The sequence below is a fragment of the Mobula hypostoma genome, chromosome 19, assembly GCF_963921235.1.
Source record: "Mobula hypostoma chromosome 19, sMobHyp1.1, whole genome shotgun sequence".
Classification (NCBI taxonomy): Eukaryota; Metazoa; Chordata; class Chondrichthyes; order Myliobatiformes; family Myliobatidae; genus Mobula; species Mobula hypostoma.
The window spans coordinates 34,244,879-34,261,441 of record NC_086115.1 but is presented as its reverse complement, the minus strand read 5'-3'; the positions used below and the strand labels follow the sequence as shown (position 1 = coordinate 34,261,441).

The 16,563-nt window shown below is 43.1% G+C and overlaps 1 protein-coding gene across 2 annotated transcripts; it reads right to left on the bottom strand.

Annotated features, from left to right (window-relative positions):
• Nucleotides 1–5,263: 5,263 nt before the first annotated feature.
• LOC134358946 (interferon-induced protein with tetratricopeptide repeats 1-like) lies at nucleotides 5,264–16,107 on the bottom strand. 2 transcript variants are annotated; one of them, XM_063071650.1, is made up of 2 exons: nucleotides 15,894–16,107; nucleotides 5,264–7,094 (listed from the first exon to the last, which is right to left on the bottom strand). In XM_063071650.1, the coding sequence occupies exon 2, from the start codon at nucleotides 6,998–7,000 to the stop codon at nucleotides 5,675–5,677; it is 1,326 nt and encodes a 441-aa protein (XP_062927720.1). In that variant the 5' UTR covers nucleotides 7,001–7,094; nucleotides 15,894–16,107; the 3' UTR covers nucleotides 5,264–5,674. The 2 variants fall into 2 exon arrangements, with proteins under 2 accessions (XP_062927720.1, XP_062927719.1); XM_063071649.1 differs by lacking the exon at nucleotides 15,894–16,107 and adding an exon at nucleotides 9,928–10,025.
• Between the last annotated feature and the right edge of the window lie 456 nt (nucleotides 16,108–16,563).

Here is a 16,563-nt window from a genome sequence, read left to right as displayed (position 1 = left end):
CGCCAGCCGAAGGTAGAGCGTTCCTATGAAACCGTTCGTAAGCCGGAATGTCATAAAGTGAAGAAGCAATTAGCATTTACTTATATGGGAAAATTTTGTGAGCATTCGCAGACCCAAAAATAACCTACCAAATCATGGCAAATAACACATAAAACCTAAAATAACAGTAACATATAGTAAAAGCAGCAATGATATGATAAATACACAGCCTATATAAAGTAGAAATAATGTATGTACAGTGTAGTATCACTTACCGGAATCGGGACAGCGCCGAGCACACTGATGATGGTGTGTTAGACTGAGTCGTCGCAGGTTGGGGTGGTGCAGTGGCCCCCACCCTCCGGGCCGCCGACCCGATACATTGCCGCGAAGAACGCAGTGGTAGCCGGGAGGCACACAGCACATCTTTAAGAAAAAAGCTGAAATAAACATGCTAATTAATTAGATGCTGCCCGGCACGTAAATGTCGGTGTAGATCAGAGGCGATTGCCGATTGCATCAGCTCTTCATCTATCAGTTCTTGGTCATGGGATGCCAAAACCTCTTCAACATCATCTTCATCAGCTTCCACAAGCCAATCTCACGTTGTCCTTACTTCGTTCACCACAATCGAAACGCTTAATTATGTCTAGTTTTATGCTAAATGTAACACCCTTACGAGCTCTTTCAGGCTTTTCCGACACCTTAGAACTCATCTTGCTAACGGCTGCTCAATGCATCATGTTTAAGCAATGCAGTTCCGAATCTGGGGCAGAATGGCTGCTCGGGGCACGTGCTGCCGTTTATCGTGCGCTGATTTTTTTCGTAACAGTGAAAACACCTTCTGAAAGCGAAAACAGGGTACTAATGTAGGTCTTTCGTAACAGTGAGGTTTTGTAAAGCAAACGTTCGAAAAGCGGGGGACACCTGGTATATATAAGACGGAGGTTGATAGGTACTTAATTTGTAAAGGTGTCAAATATTATGGGCAGAAGGCAGGGGAATGGAGTGAGAGGGATCATGAATCAGCCATGATCGAATAGTGATGCAGGCTCAATGGACCAAATGGCCTAATTCTACTCCCATGTCTTATCCTTTGCTTGCAACAATTTTTTCTAGTTTACTTAGAAACTGGATCATGCAGTCCGCAGCGTAGGGTCAAACCATCCAAATTTGAGACAGCTAATCTACTAATGTCTGTTATAAATCTGATACCTCCTTCCCCTTTCTCAATCTCACCGTCTCTGTCTCTGGAGACAGCTGATCTACTGATGTCTATGATAAACCCACGGACTCCCACAGCTACCTGGACTACAACTCTTCCCACCCCATTACTTGTAAAAACACCATCCCTTCTCTCAATCCCTCCGTCTCCGCCGCATCTACTGTCAGGCTGAGGCTTTTCATTCAAGAATGAAGAAGATGTCCTCCATTACCCCGACGTCTCCTCTGTACCTACTCCCAAGCACCTTAAAACAGTGCCATATAACCATATAACCCTATAACAGTTACAGCACAGAAACAGGCCATCTCAGCCCTTCTAGTCTATGCCAAACGCTTACTCTCACCTAGTCCCATCTACCTGCACTCAGCCCATAACCCTTCATTCCTTTCCTGTCCATATACCTATCCAATCTTTTTTTAAATGACAAATTTGAACCTGCCTCTACCACTTCTACTGGAAGATCATTCCACACAGCTACCACTCTCTGAGTAAAGAAGTTCCTCCTCGTGTTACCCCTAAACGCTTGCCCCTTAAATCTCAAATCATGTCCTCTTGTTTGAATCTCCCCTACTCTCAATGGAAAAAGCCTATCCCCGTCAACTCCATCTATCCCCCTCATAATTTTAAATACCTCTATCAAGTCACCCCTCAACCTTCTACGCTCCAAAGAATAATGACCTAACTTGTTCAACCTTTCTCCGTAACTTAGGAGATGAAACCCAGGTAACATTCTGGTAAATCTCCTCTGTACGCTCTCTATTTTGTTCACATCTTTCCTATAATTCGGTGACCAGAACTGTACGCAATACTCCAAATTTGGCCTCACTAATGCCTTGTACAATTTTAACATTACATCCCAACTCCTATACTCAATGCTCTGATTTATAAAGGCCAGCATACCAAAAGCTTTCTTCACCACCCTAACCACATGAGATTCCACCTTCAGGGGACAATGCACCATTCCTAGATTCCTCTGTTCTACTGCATTCCTCAATGCCCTACCATTTACCATGTATGTCCTATTTTGATTAGTCCTACCAAAATGTAGCACCTGACACTTTTCAGCATTAAGCTCCATCTGCCATCTTTCAGCTCACTCTTCCAACTGACCCAAATTTCTCTGCAAGCTTTGAAAACCCACTTCATTATTCATAACACCACCTATCTTAGTATCATCTGCATACTTACTAATCCAATTTACCACCCCATCATCCAGATCATTAATATATATGACAAACAAATATATATGACATACTTGAGAATAGGAATTATATTTGGTTTTATAACTAACCAGGGATAAGTAAAAGGGAAAGTTTAGTCTGTAATTTGTAAATAGGGAATAACACTAGATCTAAGTAGTTAGAGAGACTGGAGTAATAAAGGAATCTCACTGATTTTAGTTAAAAAGGAATTTGTTTTGTTTGGCATCTAAGATTTGCAACCTAAGCAAAACATTGGAATTTTGAATTGTTCTTGCTCATGCAAATATTTTGTACGTATTTTCTTCTTGTCTCCGAAACAAAACCTTATTTCCAAAAGTGTGTGGCTTCTATTCACTGCCTCCTTTGGATACCTGGATTCTTCTCATGGCCTACTTGCACTGAGTGTAATTTGATTTTCTCAAGGAGTGTGGCGACTTGTCACATGTGATAAGACCAGTGCTACACAGGTGTTACATCCTTCTTCATGTCTGGAAAGGAAGGCGAAAGATGCCAGATTTAAGAACAGGTGGGGGTAGGGAAGGGGGACAGTTAGAAGGTGATCAGTGAATCCATGAAGGCAGAAAAGTTAAAGGGCTGTGGCAGAAGGAACCCAACAGGAGAGGAGAGTGGACCAGAGGAGAAAGGGGAGTAGGAGGGGACCCAGGGGTGGGAAGAGGTAAGAGGCCAAAGTGGGGAATAGAAGAAGAGGAAGGGGGTGGGAAATTTTTTCTCCCCAGAAGGAAGAACGGAAAATCTCCTTCTAGACAGCATCAGAATGAAATTCTGCACTCCGATGCCCCAGCTGTGTGAAACACAATGCTACTTTGGAGACTGAGGAACAAGTGTCCAGTTAATAGCAAACAACACCTTCTCTCTTTGAAATTTCAGATGATTGATCCCGAGCTGGTGGTCATATGCTGTCTTTTCTCTTTTCTGCATCTCCCTTCACATTCTTCCCCACCCCTGCAAATTTTATGGGACAATAGCTCATTTAATCTATAGCCATATCTGATTTCCATAGTCCACTTACAGGATTATCACCTTCTCAGCACCAAACCCTTGCACATCACAGGAATGTATTTTGTCTATCACGATACCAACACCGTTGGTCAGGTCAAAGGCATGATCCTTGCACTATGCCCTTCCATCTTCTTGTTCCGTTATGAGTCCTTTGGCACACAGAAACATAGAAAACCTACAGCACAATACAGGCTTTTCGGCCCACAATGCCGTGCCGTACATTTACTTACTTTAAAAATTACTTAGGGTTACCCTTAACTCTCTATATTTCTAAGTTTCATGTACCTACCCAGGAGCCTCTTAAAAGACTTTATGGTAACCGCCCTCACATTCGTCGCCGGCAGCCCATTCCACGTACTCACTCACTTATTATTGCACCTTTCCAGGAATCTGTCTCCCCATCTGCTCCTTGATGTTCCTGTTACTATTGGGTGGTCTAGAAAAAAGACCCAGTAGAGCTATTAACCCCTTCCTGTTTCTAACTTCCTCCCACAGAGACTCAGTAGACAACCCCTCCATGACTTCTTCCTTTTCTGCAGTTGTGACAATATCTCTGATCAGCAGTGCCACACCCCTACCTCTTTTGCCCCCCTCCCTGTCCCTTCTGAAAGATCTAAAGCCTGGCACTCAAAGTAACGATTCCTGCCCCTGAGCCATCCAAGTCTCTGTAATGGCCACAATATCATAGCTCCAAGTGCTGATCCACGCTCTAAGCTCATCCGCTTTGCTCATGATACTCCTTGCATTAAAATAGAAACATCTCAAACCATCAGTCTGAGTGTATCCCTTCTCTGTCACCTGCTTATCCTCCCTCTCGCACTGTTTCCAAGCTTTCACTATTTGTGAGCCAAACGTTCCTTCCTCTGTCCCTTCAGTTTGGTTTCCACTCGCAGCAGTTCTAGTTTAAAATCTTCCCAATAGCCTTAGCAAACCTCCCTGCCAGGATATTGGTTCCGCTCGGATTCAAGTGCAACCCATCCTTATTGAACAGGTCATGCCTGCCCTAAAAGAGATCCCAATGATCAACAAATCTGAATCCCTGCCCCCTGCTCCAATCACTCAGCCACGCATTTATCCTCCACCTCACTCTATTCCTCTACTCAATGTCACGTGGTAGAGGTAGTTACTACCCTTGTGGTTCTGCTTCTTAGCATCTTTCCTAACTCTCTATAGTCTCTTTTCAGGACCTCCTCCCTTTTCCTACCTATGTCGTTGGTTCCAATATGTACCACAACTTCTGGCTATTCACTTTCCCACCTCAAGATATTGTAGCCACTGTCAGAAACATCCTGGACCCTGGCAGCTGGGAGGCAAACTACCGTCCGTGTTTCTTTCCTATTTCCCACATCCAACACAAAGTACAGAACACTGGCCTTGCAGACATTCTTCCTATTCCTATTCTTCACAAGTAACTTACCTCACCTCGACCCGTTATCGCTGAAACCCCATTGAGCCAAAGCCCTCCTAACCTGGCTCCTCTACTCTGACACCCGCTCTATAAAGCTGTCTTCTTTTAAAATTCTACCCGCAGGTCTAACTCGCTGACATTCATGCGTCTGCTCAGTCAGGCCACCCAAGCTTGTTTGGAGCTTTCCAGATACATTGTCCTTGGTTTTTAATTATTATGAATGAAAACTCTAATCCTTTTTTGTTGTTAAAAACATTATCTTTTTGAAATTTCATTGATGATCCCCAAAGTCCCTTTACTGTCACTTTCCAGTCATTCCCCCTTCCAAGACACTCCAACATGACACTCAGCTGCTTGGAATCATGCTGGTCAGGATTTGTTGCTCATATTCTTTCGATTTTGTCAAGACAAGACCAACTTCTGCTTTGAAGCTTTAATTACCAAACATATCCTTAGAGGATATTTTACAAAGATCCTTAAGATAAAATCAAACTCGATATATTTGAAAAGTAAAATACTTTCAATGGTTAATAGGTCAAACAAACCAATGTGGAAAATTTTTTGATTTTTCATTTAAATCCACTTGCGGCAGAATCCCAAATCCAATCTTTCCGGAGTCCAGAAAAGCACAGTTAAATTCAGTTTGCTCAGAGTACTTGAGGAATTAATATTTTTAAAAGAAACACAATAATTGGGTCTAGTTACAAAGGGACCATTTTTGCAAATCGAACGCTGATGAGTAAGAGAAGGTGCTAAGAGGATATAACTAGTAAAGCAACAACCCACCAAAACTATCCTCAGAACAGATGGAAATGCATCTTTTAAACATCCCAGTGGTGCTCAGCTACGTAACTGAGAAAGAGCATTCACATATTCCTCATCGCCAGGATCAAACTCCAAGGCCTTCTCAAAGTATTCAGTCGCTTTATCCTTGATCCCATCCAGCTGATACAGAAATGCTTTAATACCAAGAGCATTGTTATCATGTGCATTTATAATAAGTTTCCTATCTGCCCACTTCTCCAAATTCATATGACATTTTTCCCGTTCTCTTGAGTTACATTCAATTTTCACCCCTTTCAGGAAGAGGCGAACAGCATTTGTTTCAGATTTTTTCTGGTACAGTTCAAATAACCCAGCTTCCAGACATATGCTCTGCATATCTTCTCGACGAATATCCATTAACTCCACCAATCTATGGTAAATCTCTTCTGCTCTGGAATACTCTCCACTTGTTATGCAGATATGTGCAAAGTCCAGTTGTGGTTGAACAACTGACCTTCGACGGTGCTCAAAAGACTTTTCAAAGTGATACTTGCATAGATTCATCAACTCAGCTCTCTGCTGAAACACAGGATTGTGAAGGCATTCCAGCTTAATTCTGCAGCACAATCCAAGTTGATGGTGTAAGAACCAAGAGTGTGGAGTTAATTCTAATGCTTGTTTCAAGAGCTCGATTGCTTTCTTCACATATCCCCTTTGTCTATAATATTTTCCAGCACAGCGAAGCACATATGGAAGATCAGAGGTCTTCTGCAATGCTTTTTCAACTAATTCATTTGCTTCCTCATTTTGCCTTAGCCTCTGCAGTTTTAGAGCCAACAGCACCATGGCCACAGCATCATCTGGATCAAGCTCCAGTACTTGTCGGAAATACTTCACTGACTGACTTTGATCACGACTCTCTGGTGTTCCAGAAAATGCTTCCAGCCGAGACAGTACAGTCGCATATCCCATTATCCACTCGGTGTTGTCAGGATCTTGTTCCAGAGCCTTTGCAAAGCATTCCTTTGCCTCCTCATAGAATTCAACAGCAGAACTCAGCGATGACCACCCCTTCTCCCCGTACACCTCAGGGATCATTGCTGTATAGCGAGGGCCGTCACTGAGCAGTTTACAGATCATTTCCAGCTTGTCGAGATAGGACTGGGCCTCGGTCAGCTGTCCCATGTGGTAATGCACCCAGGCAAAGTTTCCATAGGTGATGATGCTTCTTCTTTCAAATTCAACTTTGTGGTTCTCCCTCAGAATCTTTTCAGCTTCCATTAAGTTTTCAATGGCTTCTTCAAAATGACCCTGCAGACAGTTTACAAAAGCAAGTTGGTTGTACGATGCAGCTTGATATTTTACACCCCACGTCAGAGAATATTGCAATCTGAACATCATATCGACCAAGTCAATAGTTTCCTTCTGTGGCCTCCATGTGAAGTGACACTGCAGCTGATCGAGCTTCTCTTTCAATAAATCTTCCGGTGTGTTGCTGTGAGAGAGAAAAATCATAATCATGAATTCCATCTCAGATCACTTGATGCAGATCTGACCTACAATCCCAAAAAGAGCAGATTTACTAACTGTATGAAAGCAGCCTTTTGATGAAGTTTTTCTATAATTATGGCATTGAAAGCCTGGAAATGCTCAGCATGTCAGTCTGCATCTGAGGAAGGAGAATCTATTAATGTTTCAGATCAGTAACCTAATATGAAAAATTCATTCATGTTATGAAGATGTAAATGTGTCTCCTGAACAGCCTAGACCAGAGGTCCCCAACCTTTTTTGCATTGCGGACCGGCCGACCGGGGGTGGGGGTGGGGGTAGGGTTGCCAACGGACAAGAGTAGCAGTCAAATGCGTTGTTTACCCAGAAAGACTACAATGGCCATGAAGCCTTGCGTGGACACCAGTGAGCATGCGCGTCGTAACCTGCTGATTCCCGCCCCGCCCGCCCCAGCAAATCCTTTTTGGCGATTCTGTTCGTGAGGGTGGGTATTATTCACTACTGGAATATAGGCGATAAGTGGGTAATACACTCAATTTTGTTTCTAAAAGGGTTTATCTAACGAATTTAATATTAAACACACAGCGCATATTTTCCTCGCATGAATACAGTGATAAGTCAATTATCAGGGGAGGACAGGGGAGCTTGAAGTAAGTGTTGAACGAACTTCCAGTAGAAGTGGTAGAGGCAGGTTCGATATTATCATTTAAAGAAAAATTGGATAGGTATATGGACAGGAAAGGAATGGAAGGTTATGGGCTGTGTGCTGGTCGGCGGGACTAGGTGAGAGTAGTGTTCGGCATGGACTAGAAGGGCTGAGATGGCCTGTTTCCGTGCTGTAATTGTTATAGGGTCACTTATAAGTCAATAGCATCATAACATTTTAAGTATCATTTGGATATTAAACACACAGCACATATTTTCCCCGTATAAATATATAAAATCATTGCAACACACCAATATCGCTGAATCAGTGGGAGCCCTGGGCTTGTTTCCCTGCAACAACACGGTCCTATCGAGGGGTGATGGGAGACATCAATACTCGAAGGGGGTTCCTTATGTCCAGTCTATTCCGCAATTTAGTTTTCGTTGCATTCATTGCGGAAAAATGTTGGAAATGAAAGCAACGTTTTCAGTGCTTTCGTAGCTATCTCAGGATATTTAGCCTTGACTTTGATCCAAAATGCCGACAGAGATATTATGTCAAACATACTTTTCACCCCGTCGTCATTTACCAGCTCGAGGAGTTGATCTCCTTCCCACCCTGACACAGATGACACGCGGGTCACGACCTCGCATGCGTAATGGCTGATCAGTGGCCATGACAGGGAATGAGGAAAGGTGCAGCTGACTCATATCGCCAAATCATATCGCTTCCTCGCGGCCCGGTAGCGCATGCTCTGCGGCCTGGTGGTTGGGGACCGCTGGCCTAGACAACTGATCTGTTGCGTCACTACACTGATGTTGCACTTGGTTTTATTACCAGACGTTGAGCTCTCCCACTATTGCAGACTTTTGTTTTTTTGCCAGCAGCCTAAGCATAGCTACAGATCGAGGGACAGAGAAGTGGTGCTTTTCCCCAGGCAGCCACCAATACTAAGAGTCAATGTCCAGAGGATTGAGAACATCAATAACATTAGTGAGATAAAGCTGTTTTGAGAAGTCCACTGAAGTCTGGTAGTTTTTTAGTTATCAGACCAGTTCACAGTGCAATTACATGAGCAACATCCCCTGATCCTGCTGCACATTTCTGAAAGAACATAGACCAGCATAGAACATAGATCTTCACAGAACGTTACAAGCCCTTCAGCCCATCATGATGTGCAGAACTTTAAACCTACTCTAAGATCAACTCCCAAAGGAGATGAATCATGGATACAGCTCTCCATCCTGTCCTGAAAGCCGCCAGGGGCTGGAAATTATGACAGTTTAGAGTAGCATGTTCCTCTGGTGTATTACCTAAATACTGAATACACCTCAAGATTCCAATGTGCTCAAATCTACATGGCTGTAGTGTATGGCAGAGTTGAATCAACTCCTACTTTTTAAAATTTTAAAGATTAAAGATTAGTTCTCTTTGTCACAGGTACATCAAAACATACAGTGAAATGCATCATTTGGCATCATATCAGATCAAGAAGAATTGTGCAGGACAGTCAGCAAGTGTGTCAGCACGTTTCTGGCACCAAATACTCGCTAACCCTAACCCGTACATCTTTGGAATATAGGAGGGCAGTAGAGCACCCAGAGGAAATGCACACAGTCACAGAGAGAATGTCCACATTCCTTACAAATTACCATGGAACTCAATCTGTGGTAAACTGATTGCACTGACTGCTAAGTTTTTCAAATAATGTCATTGTTCTCAGTTGTATTCCACCAAAGACCCCTGTTTGAGGAAGACCAGTGCAGATAAGTCGACTTGGTCAGACTCCTACTCTCCTACTCCTCTTCTCCCTCCTGTCGTGAGTAAGGATTAATTTTGATCACTTGTACTTCCTGTTGGATCTGGCGATCATACAGAACAGAAGGTTCTTCAGAAGTCAGGAATCAGATGCAAATCTTGTGGTTACAGACTTTTTATTAAATGTCAATAACAAAAAATAATAGTAAAGCACTGCAGTTCCCTGCACCGTTTACACCTCAGCAGAGTAACATAGGGATCCCCCTGTAGTCCTGTCATTCAACTACAGTGTTAGCCAGTGTGTGTCCACTCTGAGTATTTCAAAGTGATTGCACTATGATCCATTATTTTTCGTAAAACTCCTCCTCTATAATAGTCTGAATATAAAGATAAACTGCAAGGAAAAGTCCTTTACCTCATGATGTTATTGGATGGAAAGCAATTTGTGCTCTTTCTCAGTTTGTCCGGTGGTTCTTCTGCTGTGTCTACGTTGTTGCCTCTGATGTTCGACCTTACAACCCTTTATACTATCCATTACTTCGTTATTATTACCAGGAAGTCAAATTCAAAGTCTATTGATAACACTGAGGCAAATAAAAGCAATTTGGAAGCATTTCCTGCAGAAGCATTGCTTAGCCATAGAAATAATCTACTTGTCAGCAAAATGCCAGTGTAATGGATTGTTCTGATTAATTCCTTTTCAATTAATTATAATTTTCCCTTTTTCTAATTATACGCAGTCTGCAATTCTGGTCACAATTGTAGTACCCTGGCTCACATCTTTACTGTTATGCTTTAGATATTTCATTTATCAGTTCTGTAAGGGCAGTTTGTTCTGCTTTCAGTCTGTTTGGGTTATTGATGAAGATAAGTGATGTTGTGGAATGTGTGTCATCCAATTAGTGGGAGGTTTTCTTGGTGAGGGACAGTAAGGTAGATCTTGGGCTTGTGTTTCGTGGGAGATGGAGAGAGAAGACGCTGGGGAGAATCGGTCATAGCATTCGATCCAGTGGTAGACCAGCTCGTTCGAGATGGATTGGGAGCAACGCTCGAAGGTGGTGTGTGCTTTCACGCTGACCAAAGGCCCAGCGCGTGAGTAGCAGAGAAGTTCAAGATGAGCTGTACCTTGTGAACATTTGACTGTTTAATTAGAATAGACCCTTTTCTTTCTGTTATTCTTTACTAACAGTTTAACATGGATATGTAGAAAACCTACAGCATAATACAGGCCCTTTGGCCCACAATGTTGTGCCGAACATGTCCTTACCTGAAAACTACCTAGGGTTTCCCATAGCCCTCTGTTTTGCTGAGCTCCATGTACCTATCCAGGAGCCACTTAAAAGACCCTATCTTATCTGCCTCCATCACCATTGCCAGCAGCCTATTCCACACACTCAGCAGTCTCTGCGTAAAAAATTTACCCCGACATCTCCTCTGTACCTACTCCCAAGCACCTTAAAACAGTGCCATATAACCATATAACAATTACAGCACAGAAACAGGCCATCTCGGCCCTTCTAGTCCGTGCCGAACGCTTACTCTCACCTAGTCCCATCTATCTGCACTCAGTCCATAACCCTCCATTCCTTTCCTGTCCATATACCTATCCAATTTTTTTTTAAATGACAAATTTGAACCTGCCTCTACCACTTATACTGGAAGCTCGTTCCACACAGCTACCACTCTCTGAGTAAAGAAGCGTCCCCTCGTGTTACCCCTAAACTTTTGCCCCTTAAATCTCAACTCATGTCCTCTTGTTTGAATCTCTTCTACTTTCAATGGAAAAAGCCTATCCACGTCAACACTATCTATCCCCCTCATAATGTTAAATACCTCTATCAAGTCCCCCTTAACCTTCTACGCTCAAAGAATAAAGACCTAAGTTGTTCAACCTTTCTCTGTAACTTAGGAGATGAAACCCAAATAACATTCTAGTAAATCTCCTCTGTGCTCTCTCTATTTTGTTGGCATCTTTCCTATAGTTCGGTGACCAGAACTGTACACAATACTCCAAATTTGGCCTCACTAATGCCTTCTACAATTTTAACATTACATCCCAACTCCTATACTCAATGCTCTGATTTATAAAGGCCAGAAAAACAAAAGCTTTCTTCACCACCCTATCCACATGAGATTCCACCTTCAGGGAACTAAGCACCATTATTCCTAGACCCTCTGTTCTACTGCATTCCTCAATGCCCTACCATTTTACCATGTATGTCCTATTTTGATTAGTCCTACCAAAATGTAGCACCTCACACTTTTCAGCATTAAACTCCATCTGCCATCTTTCAGCTCACTCTTCCAACTGACCCAAATCTCTCTGCAAGCTTTGAAAACCTACTTCATTATCCACAACACCACCTATCTTAGTATCATCTGTATACTTACTAATCCAATTTACCACCCCATCATCCAGATCATTAATATATTTGACAAACAACATTGGACCCAGTACAGATCCCTGAGGCACACCACTAGTCACCGGCCTCCAACCTGACAAACAGTTATCCACCACTACTCTCTAGCATCTCCCATCCATCCACTGTTGACTCCATTTTACTACTTCAATATTAATACCTAAAGATTGAACCTTCCTAACTAACCTTCCATGTGGAACCTTGTCAAAGGCCTTACTGAAGTCCATATAGACAACATCCACCGCTTTACCCTCGTTAATTTTCCTAGTAACCCCTTCAAAAAATTCAATAAGATTTGTCAAACATGACCTTCCACGTACAAATCCATGTTGACTGTTCCTAATCAGACCCTGCCTATCCAGATAATTATATATAATATCTCTAAGAATACTTTCCATTAATTTTACCACCGCTGACGTCAAACTTACAGGCCGATAATTGCTAGGTTTAAGCTTAGAATCCCTTTTAAACAATGGAACCGCATGAGCAATACGCCAATCCTCCGGCACCATCCCCGTTTCTAATGACATTTGAAGTATTTCTGTCAGAACTCCTCCTGTTTCGCACTAACTTCTCTCAAGGTCCGAGGGAATATCCTGTCAGGACCTGGAGACTTATCCACCTTTATATTCCTTAAAAGCGCCAGTACTTCCTCTTCTTTAATCATCATAGTTTCCATAACTACCCTACTTGTTTCCCTTACCTTACACAATTCAATATCCTTCATCTTAGTGAATACTGAAGAAAAGAAATTGTTCAAAATCTCCCCCATCTCTTTTGGCTCCACACATAGCTGTCCACTCTGATTCTCTAAGGGACCAATTTTATCCCTCACTATCCTCTTGCTATTAATATAACTGTAGAAACCCTTGGGATTTATTTTCACCTTACTTGCCAAAGCAACCTGATATCTTCTTTTTTGCTTTTCTAATCTCTTTCTTAAGAATCTTTTTACATTCTTTATATTCATCAAGCACCTCATTTACTCCATACTGCCTATATTTATTGTAGATCTCTCTCTTTTTCCAAACCAAGTTTCCAATATCCCTTGAAAACCATGGCTCTCTCAAACTTTTAACCTTTCCTTTCAACCTAACAGGAACATAAAGATTCTGCATCCTCAAAATTTCACCTTTAAATGACCTCCATTTCTCTATAACATGCTTCCCATAAAACAAATTGTCCCAATCCACTCCTACTAAACCTTTTGCATCTCCTGAACGTTAGCCTTTCTCCAGTCAAAAATCTCAACCCTGGGTCCAGTCCCATCCTTCTGCATGATTATATTGAAACTAATGGGATTGTGATCACTGGACCCGAAGTGCTCCCGAACAGATACCTCCGTCACCTGACCTATCTCATTCCCTAGCAGAAGATCAAACACTGCCCCTTCTCTAGTTGGCACCTCTATGTATTGCTGCAAAAAACTATCTTGCACACATTTTAAAATCTCCAAACCATCCAGCCTTTTTACAGAATGGGCTTCCCAGTTTATGTGTGGAAAATTAAAATCTCCCACAATCACAACCCTGTGCTTACTACAAATATCTGTTATCTCCTTACAAATTTGCTCCTCCAATTCTCGCTCCCTATTAGGTGGTCTATAATACAACCCTAGAAGCATTACTGCACCTTTCCCATTCCTCAATTCCACCCAAATAGCCTCCCTAGCTAAGTCCTCTAATCTATCCTGCTAAAGCACCGCTGTAATATATTCTCTGACAAGCAATGCAACACCTCACCCTCTTGCCCCTCCGATTCTATCACACCTGAAGCAATGAAATCCAGGAATATTTAGTTGCTAATCACATCCCTCCTGCAACAATGTTTCACTAATAGCTACAACATCATATTTCCAGGTATCAATCCATGCTCTAAGCTCATCCACCTTTCTTACAATGCTCCTAGCATTAAAATAGGTGCATTTAAGAAACTTTCCACCTCTTACTCTCTGTTTATCCCTAATGGTGCAAACAAATTTGTTATCTTTTTCATCCTTCTCCCCTACATCTTTGGTCTGAGTGCTCCCATTCTCTGTCCCCTGCCTATCCTCCCTCACACACTGTCTACTACCTTTCTCTCTTTGTGAACTAACCACCTCTCTCCTAGTCTCTTCAATTTGATTCCCCACCCCCAACCATTCTAGTTTAAAGTCTCCCCAATAGCCTTCGAAAATCTCCCCACCAGGATATTGGTCCCCCTAGGATTCAAGTGCAACCTGTCCTTTCTGTACAGGTCACACCTGCGCCAAAGAGGTCCCAATGATCCAGAAACTTGAATCCCTGCCCCCTGCTCCAATCCCTCAGCCATGCATTTATCCTTCGCCTCATTCCATTCCTACCCTCACTGTCATGTGGCACAGGCAGTAATCCTGAGATTACTACCTTTGTGGTCCTTCTTCTCAACTCCCTTCCTAACTCCCTATATTCCCCTTTCAGAACCTCTTCTCTTTTCCTGCCTATGTCATTGGTACCTATATGTACCACGACTTCTGGCTCCTCACCCTCCCACTTCAGTATATCTTGCCCTCTCATGTCAGCCATTTCTGCCCTGGGAGAAAGTCTCCGATTATTGACATGATCAATGCTTCTCATCATCTCATTCCTCTCTATCAGGTCATCTCTCATCCTACACCTCTTCAAGAAGAAAAGGCTGAGTTCATTCAACTTATTCTCATAGGAAATGTTCCCCAATCCAGGCAACATCTTTGTAAATCTCGTTTGCACCCTTTCTATAGTTTCCACATTCTTCCTGTAGTGAGGTGACCAGAACTGAGCACAGTACTCCAAGTGGGGTCTGACCAGGGTCCTCTACAGCTGTAATATTACCTCTCAGCTCTTAAACTCAATCCCACAGTTGATGAAGGCTAATACACCGTATGCTTTCTTAACCACACAGTCAACCTGCGCAGCAGTTTTGACTGTCCAATGGACTCAGACCCCAAGATCCCTCTGATCCTCCACACTGCCAAGAGTCTTACCATTAATCCTATATTCTGCCATCATATTTGACCTACCAAAATGAACTACACCACTCTTATCTGGGTTGAACTCCATCTGCCACTTCTCAGCCCAGTTTTGCACCCTATCAATGTCCCGCTGTGATCTCTGACAGCCTTCCACACTATCCACAACACCCTCAACCTTTGTGTCATCAGCAAATTTACTAACCCAATCCTCCATATCCTCATCCAGGTCATTTATAAAAATGACTAAGAGAAGAGGTCCCAGAACAGATCCCTGAGGCACACCACTGGTGACTGACATCCATGCAGAATATGACCCATCTACAACCATGCTTTGCCTTCTGTGGGCAAGCCAACGCTGGATCCACAAAACAAGGTTCCTTTGGATCCCATGCCTCCTTACTTACTCAATAAGTCTTGCATGGGGTACCTTATCAAATGCCTTGCTGAAATCCATATACACTACATCTACTGCGCTACCTCCATCAATGTGTTTAGTCACATCCTCAAAATATTCAATCAGGCACGTAAGGCACGACCTGCCCTTGACAAAGCCATGCTGACTATTCCTCATCATATTATGCCTCTCCAAATGTTCATAAATCGTGCCTCTCATGATCTTTTCCAACAACTTTCCAACCACTGAAGTAAGTCTCACTGGTCTATAGTTTCCTGGGCTATCTCTACTCCCTTTCTTGAATAAGGGATCAACATGTGCAACCCTCCAATCCTCTGGAACCTCTCCCGTTCCCATTGAAGATGCAAGGATCATCGGCAGAGGCTCAGCAGTCTCCTTCCTCGCCTCCCATAGTAGCCTAGGGTATATCTCGTCCTGTCCCGGAGACTTATCCAACTTGATACTTTGCAAGAGCGCCAGCACATCCACTTTCTTAATGTCTGTATGCTCAAGCTTTTCAATCACTGTAAGTCATCCCTACAATCGCTTGCGTTAAGATTCATAAGTATAATTCCTTTAATGGTATGCAGTGTACTTACTGTTATTTCGGCGACATAGCATCCACACAAACCGCGGTTTAGGGTGCAATGAGCCGTCTCAGCCTCACAAGTTTGGTGGGACTTGAGGTTGTCTACCTTCGACTTACACACCCAAGGAAACCAGGGTGTTTCATTGTGGGGGCACGTCCAGGCTAGAGTTCGTTGGATGCTTTGTAATTGCCCTGAGCATTGATCCGGTGGGCTGTGTGTTTACGTCCCGGTAAAACTATTGTGCGGTTAAAGTGATTACGATATGTGGTTATGGATGCTACGGGGATTGAGCGGAGGTTTGATAAAATTTTGGGCAAAGATTTTGTTCTAGTTCAGACTAGCACTGACATAACGGCAGTTGAACAGTCTGGTACTTTTTGGGTCCCGGGAGAGGGGGGCATCGTGGGCTGTCCATACTTTCCGGAATGAGGGGAATGTAGGTGAGCGTGCCGAATCACAAGCTGGGTCTCCGGGAGTGGGGGGCGGGGACGTCAAAGACAGGTTGCTCTCCTTCCTGCGGAGTGAGGGGAAGGAGTGGTCTGATTTGAAATGTCTAACGAGTCCCCTAGCGAGGAGTGAGAATTCTGAATTACTATCAGCCCTTACCTCCCTGGCGAGCAAATGCCCCAGTGCACAGGCTGAGGTTCCTAGCTATCGAAAGCTGAGAATGCTCTGAGGG